Here is a 15,043-nt window from a genome sequence, read left to right as displayed (position 1 = left end):
TAATTTTTTTTTTTTTTATTATTCTGCTAAATACTGTCGAATCTGTACACCTTGTCATATATCACTAGATTCTGTTTAGGTGAATATGAATTGATGTAACTGGCTTCAATTGATTTTATATAATGAGATCGCTTAGTCGTATGATTAAATATGAAGTTATCAGCGCAAAGTGGTGACTTCGAGTCAGTAATGTAACATAATGAAAACGCCTTGGCAACAACCAATCAGCAGGTCAACTGCGCGCAGTTTTTGATCTCAGTAACTTTGCCTGATGAAAACCAAAAATAACTTAGTATTTTTTCTTTTTTGTATTATTTATTCTGCATCTGTGCATTGAAACTTTTCAAAAAGATATGCTGGTTTAAACAAATGCCTTTTCAGTGCTTTCATCTATGTGAAGGGAGTAGAGAAGGATTAGATTATGTAGGATTTTCATTTCGGAAATCAGATTAAGAAAATTACTCTTTTTCAAATTGTTAAATATGACAAAGCTCTTCATACACTAACTGCAGTTAGCTTTCGAGTTTTTTTTATTAAAAGATGTAAATTCATCGTAACAACAGTACCATCGATCGTGTGGGAACTCAAAGATAAAATTATTTATGGTGGTCAACCACACAAGGACTAAGGCCGCATTCACCTTCCTCTCAACAAACACGGGAACCTACCTCCAGTTTTATCGTTAATTGTAAATACTTTGTAGAACAAATCGCTTGTGAATGCACGAAAAAATATCAAAACAGCTGACTTTTGTTTACACTTGTTCTTTGTACTTAACTGACAGTCGGCGCTTTAGTTTCCATGGAGTAAAAGAAAACTTCCATAACTTCCTTGTGGGGAACTCAGTAACTAGTGATACTTTTCAAGATATTTAAACCAAAATTACCAAATAAGAACTAGTTCGATAGTAACTATATTTTCTCTAGTTCAAAAATCGACAACTTTCCCTTACGTAAACTCTAAAGTATGTATATTGGACTGGGTCGATTTATTAACTTATATCGCGCCATCGATTTTTTGATAGAATTTGGGTTCAAAAGTTCCACTACGCATACTCAAAAAACTAAGCCTGCAAAAATTCAACGATTTTTTATGCATTTTTTCATTTTCAAGGCTCCAAATCATTTTTTATGTATTTTTTTCGTGTCAATTGGCAAATGCAAAATTGGTAAATGCAGTTTTTCAAAAAAAAAAAATTCTTTTATGGAGATTTAGAAGAAATTGGTAGAAAAATCGATTTTTTTTTTTTGCAGGCTCAATGGACCCAGGTTAATGTATATATTTCGTGATTGATCCAACAAAAAGCATTTATACAATGACAGCAACTTACACTTGAGTCAATTCTTACTGAACAGGCCTAAGTGCTCAGCGGGCAATTTCGAACAAACCAAAACATTGTATCGAAACTCGAAATGGGTTTTGTTATATAAGTTAGCTTAAATTGAACTGAATGAGTCCGTAGTCTTACTAAAAGTTTATTTTACGACCAAACTGAAAAACCCTATCCAAAACCAGGAGCTATATTGTAAAATAACTCCGTCCTCTTGGCAAATACTAGAAGCTTCCTAGGACTTATGCCAATTTCTGATTCTAGATCTGACAGCTGTATCACTCCTAATAGTTCGATTCTTAGCCAGGCAAGTGCAGCGCACGAGCACAAAACGTTCTCGATCGTTTCCTCCTCCAACCCGCACTTCCTACATCTGCTATCACTGACCAAGCCTAATTTAGAGGCATGCGACGCTAGAAAGCTGTGTCCAGTCAGTATACCCGTCATGAGTATCTTTTTAATGATAGAAATAGCTTTTTTAGTCTAAGGTTGTAATACCTACACTTCGACACTTTACAGCTCTGCACTTGGACCCACGGCTTTCCAGCTTGGTCGATCGTGTGCACCTCTCGCCTTCTCATATTCTCGCCCAATCTAATTGGGTCGTCTACGGAGCAAGCTGCAAGGGATGCAACCCTTTTAGCAAGTTCATACGCTTTTTCATATATGCCCTGGGACCCAATATAAATGTATTAAGTTCCCTGTCCCGACTCTCTCCAGGGAGTGCTTACACTCTAACACAATTTTAGACGCTGTGCTATGCCATCAACCTCTAGTGTGGCTTTAAGAGCCCACTCGAATTTCAGATAGAGGATCTGGTAATCTGTTGGTAGGGAATCTGGTAGTCTAAAGGTAAATAGCTGTTTTGTTTTGAGACATATTTTGTTTAACGTTTCACTGGAAAACCACCAAAGTCGTTGGTACTGTTGGTTACACCAAAATTGCGATTAGAGCTTACAGCACATTTTCTTATAAACTGCTTTCCAAACAGTAAACTATTGAAACCATTTTATTTTACATACTTTCCAAAACTTTTGCTCTTGGTAAAGTTGTCCTTTTTACTACTATTTTGAAATATGTTAGTGCCTCGTAAAATTATTAATAACTTAATAGCATTATCTCGTGGCACTTTATAATTACTGTAAATTTGAAATCAAGAATTTTCCCGCTACTGATGTGATAGCGCATTGAATGACTTAAGCCTTATTAACCCATGAATACTTTTATGCTTACCATATTTATTACATTTCCTTCATTCAAATTTTTATACTCAGTTGAGCAGAGTTCACAGAGTATATTAACTTTGATTGGATAACGGTTGGTTGTACAGGTATAAAGGAATCGAGATAGATATAGACTTCCATATATCAAAATCATCAGTATCGAAAAAAAAATCGATTGAGCCATGTCCGTTCGTCCGTCTGCCCGTCTGTCCGTTAACACGATATCTTGAGTAAATTTTGAGGTATCTTAATAAAATTTGGTATGTAAGTTCCTGGGCACTCATCTCAGATCGCAATTTAAAATGAACGATATCGGACCATAACCACGCCCACTTTTTCGATATCGAAAATTTCGAAAAATCGAAAAAGTGCGATAATTCATTACCAAATACGGATAAAGCGATGAAACTTGGTAGGTGAGTTGAACTTATGACGCAGAATAGAAAACTGGTAAAATTTTGGACAATGGGCGTGGCACCGCCCACATTTAAAAGAAGGTAATTTCGGAGTTTTGCAAGCTGTAATTTGGCAGTCGTTGAAGATATCATGATGAAATTTGGCAGGAACGTTACCCTTATTACTATATGTATGCTTAATAAAAATTAGCGAAATCGGACAACGACCACGCCCACTTTTTAAAAAAAAAAATTTTTTAAGTCAAATTTTAAAAGAAAAGTTAATATCTTTACAGTATATAAGTAAGTTATGTCACCATTTAACTCCAGTAATGATATGATGCAACAAAATACAAAAATAAAAGAAAATTTCAAAACCGGCGTGGCTCCGCCCTTTTTCATTTAATTTGTCAAGGATACTTTTAATGCCATAAGTCGAACAAAAATTTACCAATCCTTGTGAAATTTGGTAGAGGCTTAGATTCTAGGACGATAACTGTTTTCTGTGAAAAAGTGCGAAATCGGTGGAAGCCACGCCCAGTTTTTATACACAGTCGACCGTCTGTCCTTCCGCTCGGCCGTTAACACGATAACTTGAGCAAAAATCGATATATCTTTACTAAACTCAGTTCACGTACTTATCTGAACTCACTTTGTATTGGTGTAAAAAATGGCCGAAATCCGACTATGACCACGCCCACCTTTTCATTATCGAGAATTACGAAAAATGAAAAAAATGCCATAATTATATACCGAATACGAAAAAAGGGATGAAACATGGTAATTGTATTGGTCTATTGACGCAAAATATAACGTTAGAAAAAAACTTTGTAAAATGGGTGTGACACCTACTATATTAAGTACAAGAAAATGAAAAAGTTCTGCAGGGCGAAATAAAACACCCTTGAAATCTTGGCAGGTATTACATATATAAATAAATTAGCGGTATCCAACAGATGATGTTCTGGGTCACCCTGGTCCACATATTGGTCGATATCTGGAAAACGACTTCACATATACAACTACCACCATTCCCTTTTAAAACCCTCATTAATACCTTTAATTTGATACCCATATCGTACAAACACATTCTAGAGTCACCCCTGGTCCACTTTTATGGCGATATTTCGAAACGGCGTCCACTTATAGAACTAAGGCCCACTCTATTTTAAAATACTCATTAACACCTTTCATTTGATACCCATATCGTACAAAAAATTCTAGAGTCACCCCTGGCCCACCTTTAAGCCTATATCTCGAAAAGGCGTCCACCTATAGAACTAAGGCCCACGTCCTTTTAAAATACTCATTAACACCATTCATTTGAAACCCATATTGTACAAGCGCATTCTAGAGTCACCCCTGTAGTGGAATTCACTAATTTTCAACGATACGATTTCTCGGTATTTCATTTAACGATTTTGTCGCTTGCCTTATCGATTGTACTATTCACTAACTTACTTTTAACGACTCGAAATAAATGACATTTAAATTTCGTTTTAATAGTAGAAAGGTGGCAGCACAGTTTAACGAAACCTAAAAAATGCGAAAAGCACAAAAGGAATGCCAAAAATAAATAAATTCCATATACTAACTGCTTTTAAGTCATTATTGTTTATTGTGAAGTTTTTACCTATTTTAACAAAAAGTAAGTAAATGCGGTATATTCTTGTACCCCATCAAGTTGAGAAAAAATATCATCAGCCAAATATGGGGTTAGTCGGTACAGCCTTCGAAACTCCGTTGCATTCAATTGGAATGGGTTATCTACTTCTCTAAGAACGTGTCTGTCCACTGGCGATGGACTTAGTAATTCTTCATCTTGTGATAAAATGTACGCCAAATACTCAAATGCCATTTGATTTATAAATAAAGCAGCTTTTCGTGTTTGAAAGTATTTAATTAAAGATTCGATTTTCTTTTTGGTAATAGTATACTTGAGGGGTCGACTGCTAATACACTACCAAAAATATCGAGTGAGGTGTCAAAACACGCGTATTAATCTCGAGAATAATAATCCGAAGGCGGAAAAGAAAAATTGTATCTCTGTCCGGAGATATTTGCAGTTGAAGTTGGCGATTTCCATGTGGTTGTTGTTGTGGGTGTACCCACAAAAAAAATTGTGCATCACCGTGGCGGTAGCCACGGTTATACCACACACCCGGACTTGGCATGGCGTAGCCCAGGGTTATTTTTTATAAGCGCGGCCGAAGGCGCCAACGCAGAAAGGTGTTTTGCGCAAAAATACTATTGATCCGACCCCCGGTTTCGGAGGTACCCGCGGTTCTTTTTTCGGTTTTTCGTTAATATCTTTTGAACGCGTTAAAATTTTTATTTTCCGCCTTCGGATTATTAATGCTGATGTCAAGACGCGTCGTTTGACAGCTCTCTCGATATTTCTGGTAGCGTATTAGCAGTCGACCCCTCAGCTAGACTATTACCTTCTTTTTTTAACAAAAATTGTCAGAAATATTAAATTCGTTATTTTTAACGCAGCAAATTTACTTGCCGTTTATTTAACAACACAGCTGATTGTCGATAAGCAAATATCGATACAAAATATTTACTGAATAGCGAAATCGTTATAGTTATCGATTCGCAAATCAAGCGACGGCAAATGTCGTTAAAAAAGTTAGTGAATTCCACTACTGGTCCACCTTTATAACGATATTCCGAAAAGGCGTCCACCTATAGAACTAAGGCCCACTCCCTTTTTAAATGCTCATTAACACCTTTCATTTGATACACATGTCATACAAACACATTCCAGGGTTACCTTCGGTTCTTTTTCCTACATGGTGATTTTCCCTTATTTTGTCTCCACAGCTCTCAACTGAGTATGTAATGTTCGGTTACACCCGAACTTAGCCTCCATACTTGTTTAAAAATATATTTAGATCAATTTTTTAAAATTTTCTCTTTTACGTAAATATGCAAGTCATGTTTTTTGTAGACCCTTACCAGTAATTTCCTTGCAAGTTTCACTATTAATAAGTTTTGATAATTTTGCTTTTGTATCAAAATCAACTATCACATTCAATTCAATTGATGAAGATTATTAATGCGTTGTTGCGTACAGTGTTCGCCATGGTAGATGTGGACATATTCACATACTTAACATACAAAAACAAATTACTTAAAAATAAATACATACCTACATATACTACAAACTCACATAAGAATAATTAGCCAAAATTGATATATATTTAATGCCTGAATTGGGGCCAATCATGCCCAAAACTAATTAACTTAATTAAAATAGAGATTTACGAGACTTTCGCATATTTAAATGTCAACATTGCTGCAACGAAAAAATATGTAAAATTGATGTAGAAAATGGATGCAGATACATTTTTGAAATACATCTAAGCAATTGCAATTTGATAAGTGAAATGTGAAAGTGAATGAATCAAATATTAATAATGTTATATAGTACATGAAATGTGTGTACATATGAACCTACAAAGGAGCATACTTATGAAAATCTGTAGTTAAATGCACAATGCGAAAATGCCAGAAAAGGGGAGTAAAGAATCCCAAAGCATTTTACCGCAATTGTGCATGCTCGTATTACAATATTTCAGTACCCCCACCCGACCAGTTACAGTACCAACACAATACAGTTGTTATAAGGTTTTGAGGTTGTTGTTATTGTAGATATGAAACTATTTAAAAATGAAGTGCTCAAACTAAGTGTATCTCAATTTTTTTATGTATCTAAATATTGGCAGTTCAATATTCCATGTAATTTTTTATGTTTAAAAATGCTTCGTTTCATGGTTCCAAATGTTCATAAATATTTACCGTTTTTTATACAATTAACAAACATAAACGAATTTTCTTGCATTGTTTGTAGTTGTTATTATTTTGACTAGTAAGAAACATGCTTAGTTATATTTTTACGAATATCGATTGTCTAAGTTACTTTTTTTTTCGAAAAAACACAAAATTTTCTTTGCCAATTACTAGATACTTGTTTTCGCATATTTTTTGCTACTTCTTTATTCAAACTTATTCGAACTTAGAGAACTTTGTTCGATTTATATTTATGTTATTTTTTTCGTTGCTTTTCTTTCTTTGAACAAACAATACAGAACAAAAACAGTACAAACAAGAAATTAATTTAGATATTGAGCTAATATTTGAAACATGAATAACCGCCAATTATATGGGATATTCAAATATCCTTGAGGTTCCCGCCTTCATGAAAGAACTACGATTAATTTTGTTTTGAATTTTTTAAAAATCGACTGCAGACCCGATTGCTAGTTTTATTATGTACTCTTTGCTAACCTACGAATTTAAGCATTTTTTGTTTGAAAAGTTTTGAGTTGACAGTAGTTTTAGTCTAAGCTTTGTGTCTTTCAAGTTATGACAGTTAGAGGGAGAGAAATAATTTGTTTGAAAAATTTCATATAGAAAAATTCAGCGAAACATAACCTCACTTTCACAAACTTTCAATGTTTCAAATCATGGTGGTTGTTTCATTATTTGAAAGTTCGCTTACGAATTTAAGGATTGTGTTCCAGATAATTCGAGAATATTCGAGAGAAATATTTCGGCTTTATTTTATGGATATCATTTGATATTTATTTCGATACCGTTCGGCAAGCGTTTATTTAAAATTTGGTGCTGATTTCCTGAACATTACTTCATCATTCGGTATGGTTTCAGGAGATAATTTCTAATTCAAGAAAGTTTCAATACTGTGCTAGAGATGTTTTCGTGCAATTTCAGGATTCTTTTTGGAATCACTTATGGAACGTTCGGCTTAATTTCGGAACTACTAAGGTATAACTTGAAAATTTTTCATATCAATAGAGTTTGGCAAACATTTACTGAAACTTGGTGACTATTTTTCTGAACATTTTGCTATCTTTTCGGGATTCTTTTAATATTGAAATGGAGAGTTTTAGAGAATAATTCGGACCTATTTCAGGACCGCTTCAGAACTGTGTTAAAGACACTTTCGGGACAAATTCAGAATTTTTTTTGCGGTCATTTTGGAACCATCTCAAGATAATTTCGTATATTCCACAGGATAATTTAAAATTTTTCTTACAAAATTTGGGGTTATTTTCCAGAGCATTCCAAAAAATGTTAGATAATTTTCCGGAACATTTCGGGAATATTTTAGAATCATATGGAAAGTGTTTGGAGATTAGTGAAGATCTAAATTTAAGCCATAAGGGGAGAATTGTGGAAAATGTGGAACTGTTTCATAGAACATTTTTTCACCAATTAGGGATACTTTCAAGAATTATGTAGGAAGTATTTGGAGATAACTAGGGATCTACTTGTAGACCGTTGCCGGACTATGTTCGAAATAGCTCCAGTAATTTTTTTGGGATAACTTACATATCATTTCAGGTTAATTTGAAAACTTTTCCGAGATGATTTCTGAACTATATCTGAATAATTTGCGCAATCATTTGCGGAATATATTCGTTCATTTATAGTTGTTTTCGTATGATTTCGGATATATTTCGGGATTATTTCGGAACAATTCCTGCATTGCAGGGTAAATTCAGAATTGTTTCCAGGCTCTTGTCGGGACTAGCCACCTCGGCAACGTTTGCAGAATCATTTCGGTGTTACGGGAGAATTTATGAATCGCTTTTAAAATATTTCGGATCATATCAACAGTACTTTTTTTGTATTACTTATTTCGAAACTACAAAATTCCAGACCAAATGCTTTACTTATTAAGAACTAACAAACCAAATCTAAATAACATAAAATATTTTTTTGTTGTGATAATGGGCTAAGAGCCAACTTGTTATTAGTTAATGTAGCTATTTCGTTCTCCTTCATAAAGTTCATAAATTCAAGTAGTTTAGCTGTCACATGCGCCTTAAACGTCACCATCTTATTCAAGTAGCTGCTACAAATTTAGCAAAAAGGTGCTATGTATGACAAACAGTTTTCTTAGAGCCCCTTAAACTATACCATGAGTAGCTACTCATTGATAAAAAAAAAAGCAACTGGCTGCAGCAGTAAATTTAGATAAGCTTAACGAGTTTTCATGTGTACTTTATATGATTTTTTATGTATGTAGCTTATACAATTTTTATTTTAATAATAAATACAAATAAAAAGAAATTTATATTTGAAATAATTTTTTTTTCTTTTTTTTAGTTAAATCACTTTAATAATTTTGTACAAACACAAATATATAATGTCAAAGTATATATGTATATATTCGTTATTATATTAAAAATTAAAAAAATTTATATATTTTTGTGTTTTTTTATGTTGTGTAAATTTGTATGTATTTTTAGTTTTATTTGGTATTTATTTTTTAAGTAAAATTACATTTAAATAATTTGAATTATTGTAAGTTTATACATATTATGTTTATTTTTTAAGTATTTGTGATACAGTCCGCTCACTGAATTTGTATGTGTAATTCACATGTCGTGTGCCCTCCCCTCAGTCAAGTTAATCCCTTTGTTAACTGTCAACCTTTGTGTTTGCACAGTAAAATTCCTACAACAGTCAAGGCATAAAACATCTTTTAGTGCAAAATTTAGAAATTTTTTAATCTAAAAAAAAAATAATAGTATAAATTTTTTAGTATTGAATACTTCAAATTGTCTCACCTCGAAACATCACGTCCAAGTACAAGTCACTATAAAAGTTGATAATCACTACTCTCTTCAAAATCACTTCCCTCTTGCAACACAAATCTCGAAATCATACAAAAGCTCACTTCCCACCCAACATGCAAATCCAGCCTCTGCAAATATCTCTCAATATATATTAGTTGGAAAATCATATACTTTGGAACTGGTTTGATGTATTGCAAATAATCTTAAGTAGCCTACGAACGATTTGTGTGACTTGACGCAAAGTAACCAACAACAATTCCAGCGCCTTGACTGCATGAAATTCTTTTCTCGAAACATAAGCACGACAGCCTTACAGAAACAAAAAAGGTGAAGTGTGCTTAAAAGCTTATAAAAGCCTAACCCTGCAAAACAATGCGAAAAACTTGCCAACACTATTATCTTTTTCAAATCAGCTTTTTATTTTTAAAAATTGTTTAGTTCAAACGCCCTTAGGTCTTATGCTAGGATTTAAGGTTAATATTTATTTAGGAACTTGTTTACTAGACTAGCGCAATATAAATAAAATATCTAGAAACATATAGTGTTTGGGACAAAAATTCAAATATTTACAAAAATATGATATAAATTCTAAATACCATAAGTGTATAGCCTCAAAAATAAGATAAGAAGTTAACAAAAAATTGTTTGTTGCATAACGAACAAACAAACAAACAAAACATGAAAACGTCTGAATTGAAATTGAATTGAAAATTCTTCTCAACAGGTTATCGCAGTGATATCCATACTATTTATAGTCCTGTCTACCATAGCCCTGACGTTGAACACCCTACCACAACTACAACACAGTGAGAATGGTACACCATCTGATAATCCGCAATTGGCTATGGTTGAAGCCGTTTGCATATCGTGGTTCACCTTAGAATATATACTTAGGTTTAGTGCATCACCGGATAAATGGAAATTTTTTAAGGGCGGCTTAAATATAATCGATTTATTGGCAATACTCCCATATTTTGTTTCCCTATTTTTATTGGAGACAAATAAAAATGCAACGGACCAGTTCCAGGATGTGCGCCGGGTGGTGCAAGTATTTCGCATCATGCGCATCCTGCGAATCCTTAAGCTGGCCCGTCATTCAACGGGCCTGCAGTCGTTAGGCTTTACATTACGTAATTCATATAAGGAACTCGGTCTACTAATGCTGTTTTTGGCCATGGGCGTTCTCATATTTTCTTCGCTGGCATATTTTGCCGAAAAGGATGAAAAGGATACAAAATTCGTTTCAATACCGGAAACATTTTGGTGGGCGGGTATTACAATGACAACTGTTGGCTACGGGGACATCTATCCCACTACTGCACTGGGAAAGGTTATTGGTACTGTGTGTTGCATATGCGGTGTTCTGGTAATCGCTTTGCCTATTCCCATCATCGTTAACAATTTTGCTGAATTTTATAAGAATCAGATGCGTCGCGAGAAGGCGCTCAAACGACGTGAGGCGCTCGATCGTGCTAAACGTGAAGGTAGCATCGTATCATTTCATCATATCAATTTGAAAGATGCCTTTGCCAAATCGATGGATCTCATAGATGTCATTGTGGATACAGGTGCGTAAAAAATTTAATTAGAAATTTAAATATGAAAAAAATTATTGCTTATAAAAAAAATTAAATGCTATTTAAATATAACTATTTTTGAACATTTATATACGTATATTTGCATATTATCAACACATTTCTATGTATGTGCGTTTATATCACCTTTTAACTTCATAGTACACATACAACGTTTGCTCATGAGTATATCTTCACGAAAAAACAAAAAACATTTAAACAAACATTTTATTTAAAATTACATAAACGCAGATTTAAGGTATTGATTTACTAACATTTTATGAATTTTCTACATGCATAACAAAAATTAACACAATCAATAAACACAATATAATAGCTGTGTATTTTTTCACGTCTATACGCGTTTACGCTTAAACTTTATTTGGACTGCTAAGCGACAAACTTTAAATACACCTCTGAAATTGCCACGCATAAAATTAGTACTACTAATTCCATGAATTCTATGCGCGTCCACTATCTATCACAACTGATTCAGCTATATGTTATACACAGAAATACAACAGAGGGTTGTGTTTCCGCTTTACGGTACACCCTGTAGCTGTAGCTAGTTGTTTAACCACTGCCGCTAGATGGGTCTCCTAAGGATTATCTAAGCGAGGATAGGCGTTTTTTTTCACGCGCAAACGAAACGTATACGCGTGTAAAAAAAGCACGGCTAATATATTATGTAAACATAATAAACTCAATCTTCCCACAGTAATATATATCGAAGACTGAGTAAGGGATCGCTTCAGTTGGGCTAGTGCTCTATCTCAATCAATGAAGAATGAAAGCGGTCTTAAAAGTTGTTGCAAAAACTATCCTATCTAAAAATAAATTTTCAAAAGCACTGATTGGCCTGAATACAAAACGTATTTAGCTGAGTTAGGGCGTTTTTGAATATAAAGCAGGATGTTCATCAATCCAGCTCTGTAATAAGGCCGATAAACGTGCAGCGATCTTTCACTTAAGACTTTATTTTTTAATCAAAAACTACTGATATTTCTACAATGCGTAACTTTAGTATGCTACAGCTTATATAAAATAAAAATTTGTACTTGTAAATATTTTCGAAAAGTACGGCTTGTGTTAGTTTGCTATTTTATTTACTAAGTTTTTTCCACTTTTACTAACTATTTGAAATTATTTAATAAAGTTTTTTTTTATCTGCAGATCACTTGAATAAGTCTTTAACTTAGTTCTTCCCTTTACATTTTTTTTTTTATCTTTTGCATGTTTTTTACTATCTTTTTTAATTGAGTAATTAATTATATTTTCGAAATTCTCTTTTTTGTATCTGAAATTAAATTGCCGCCAAATTTCAAAAAACAAATTAATTATGTAAATAAATAAAAAATCCAAATCTCTGATGATAGAAATTTTCAAAAATTAAATAATGTCAATATTTCTATTTAGCTGTTTGACTAATGAATTTGTTAAGTAGTTTAAGTAGTAATCACAATTTTTTTTTTGACAGTAATTCGATAAATGTGTAAATTGTAAATATACTATTTATGCTTAAAAAGAATAAATTTTAATTTAACTATAAATTTTAAACTTTTTTAATAAATTAAGATAAGCATAAATAAATATCACTTAAAAAAAAGGAAATCACTTTTTAGAATTTTTTTTTCGAAGCACCCTTTAGTGCTGCCCAACAATTCCGCTATGCAGCGTTTTATTTTTTATTTCTTCAAAATCATAAATGCAACTAAAATTCTAGGTACTACACTATTTTAGATATACAAGGGCTATTTCTAATTAACTTCAAAATAATTTATTGAAATTATTCGGAAGTCTTCGGACTCTTTTAGGAATGATTCCAGGATTCTAGGAACTTTTTGATGATTACTCCATACACAAGAAACTAAGCAGTTCCATGCAGTACATAAGTAGTTACAAAAAAGTAACCGCCTAAAAAAAACGTTGCCGTTTTCAAACCATTTGCCGTTATTTAAATACTAAGTGGTAACAATACAAGAAAGAACTTCAAAAATTCATTTTCCAAAGGAAACGTGTTAATGAAAGTTATACTAAATGATCGGATTTCAAACATCTAAGCATTCCAAAAAGAGGCCAGGTACAAAAAATGTACCTTCCCAAAGAAAATGTAGCATTCCATTATGAGAAATATACGATTGCAAAAAACTTTAGAATTCCAAAAAAAAAACGGATTTATTGACCATTGTTCTCAAAAAATGAGTTGCTATGTTTATTTCGGTTATGGTAAGCCATTGCAAAAGCTCACATGAAACTAAAAAAACTTGAGATTATGCTGGCCGATCATATTAAGATCCATTCCCAGAATAATATATGAAAGCATTGGGAGTGGTCCTACAACAATTTCTAAAAGATTTTGATAAGATCCCGCATTCATCTTTTACTTTCAAAAAATTTACATCAAAATTTCAACTATTTATTAGAAAATGTTATAGCTTTTTCGGAAACGCAGCAGTTTTTTTTTAGCTCTTTCACCAGTTATGAATACTGTGTAAAAAAGCATACTATTTAAGTAGCCACCACTGTACAAAATAACACCACGTTGTCATCTCCCTGCCAATATGAAATCTGATAGCATTGTTAGTGCTTAAATTTTTCGCGTATTTAGTTTAGGTTTTGATATTGCCATATATTTCAGCCGTTCTATCAATCAACTAAAATTTACAGCTTACGCTGTCATCTAGCGTATGATAGTAACTGCCAGTAATGCAGTGCAAATATTCACAATAGTGCCATAGTACAAATAGATTTCTTTGTGTGCTCACAATTGTTTATTTTTAACAGATTATTTTAATAAAATATAGCTAAACAAAAGCTCTACGATCAAAATTGCCCAAAGCTCGCTAATAGCCCAAATCTCCATTTTTACAACGAAAACTTTAATATAGATTTGAATTCCAAATAAGAGCGAAAAAGGGACCCGTATATAAAAACAGCAATTAGAAATAATATATATGATTGTTGTTGTAATAACATAAACATACAGCAGCTGCTGTGTTTGTTTTTGAGACAGTCTATGGCATAAACTCGACTGTGGTGGGAACGGACAATTGAGCATTTGTAAAAAACAACTTCCCAGTTTAAAAAGCATTGAAAGGCGAGTCACTTAAACTGAGTTTTATTTAGAAAGAACAAATAAATTTTCTGGACTATGAAAATCTATATAGTGGTGATCGCAAAGGCATTTATTTGCCTTAATTTGTTTTTCAAGCAGTGCTTTCAATTAGCTTTCTTAGGGATTTTTATTATTCAAAACAAGGTATAGAAAGGGGGATATTTTTAGTGTGTTACTTTTCGAAGTGGTCGCCACTCGGCAGTGATTTGGCAAACACTACGAATATATTTCTGTCATAAAAAGCTACTCAGTTAAAATTCATTTGACCTGGAGCTGCCGTTCGGAGACGGCATAGATAAGGAAACTACATGGGACCCGCCAACTTTTGGGAAAAATTAAAAAAAAGAGAAAGAGGATCTCGTAATATTCATTGCCCCACCTGGCGGGGTGCTTAAGTACCCATCAAACAGTGACCAGTGACAACCTTTTTCATGGTCAATTGGCCTGACTCATACCGACTCAAACGCTGTTAATGCGTCCTTTATTATATAAAGTCTAAACCAGCTTTAATGACTCGCAGTGCTGACCAGCGTATATTTGCCCTGATTTTAGCTCTATAGTTGACTTCAGTTTCCCTGTATCCAAGTACTCATACTAGGGTGATATTTAAGTACTGGACCATCTCATTTAGAGACCTGCGGTATTCAGTGGTCGACTTTATCTTGTCGGCACATGAATATAAGGCTCTAAGCGCAACCTGGCTCTCCGACAATATTTTGCACCCTTTTCTGTTCTCCAAGCACAGGCATTAACTGATTTACAGCGCCGCGGAATGCTAACATATAAGCTTGATAC

General features: G+C 33.4%; 1 protein-coding gene across 6 annotated transcripts in view; it reads left to right on the top strand.

Annotated features, from left to right (window-relative positions):
* Positions 1-15,043, top strand: part of Shab (Shaker cognate b) — a 397,151-nt gene that overhangs the window by 257,816 nt on the left and 124,292 nt on the right. For all 6 annotated transcript variants that reach the window (XM_067789095.1, XM_067789094.1, XM_067789092.1 and 3 more), the window contains one exon: positions 10,284-11,127. In XM_067789095.1, coding sequence (XP_067645196.1) covers positions 10,284-11,127 — 844 coding nt within the window. The remainder of the gene's footprint in view (positions 1-10,283; positions 11,128-15,043) is intronic.

This window comes from Eurosta solidaginis, chromosome 5 (assembly GCF_040869045.1).
Source record: "Eurosta solidaginis isolate ZX-2024a chromosome 5, ASM4086904v1, whole genome shotgun sequence".
NCBI lineage: Eukaryota > Metazoa > Arthropoda > Insecta > Diptera > Tephritidae > Eurosta > Eurosta solidaginis.
Note: the sequence above shows the minus strand (reverse complement) of the source record. Positions and strands in the feature narration are given on the sequence as shown.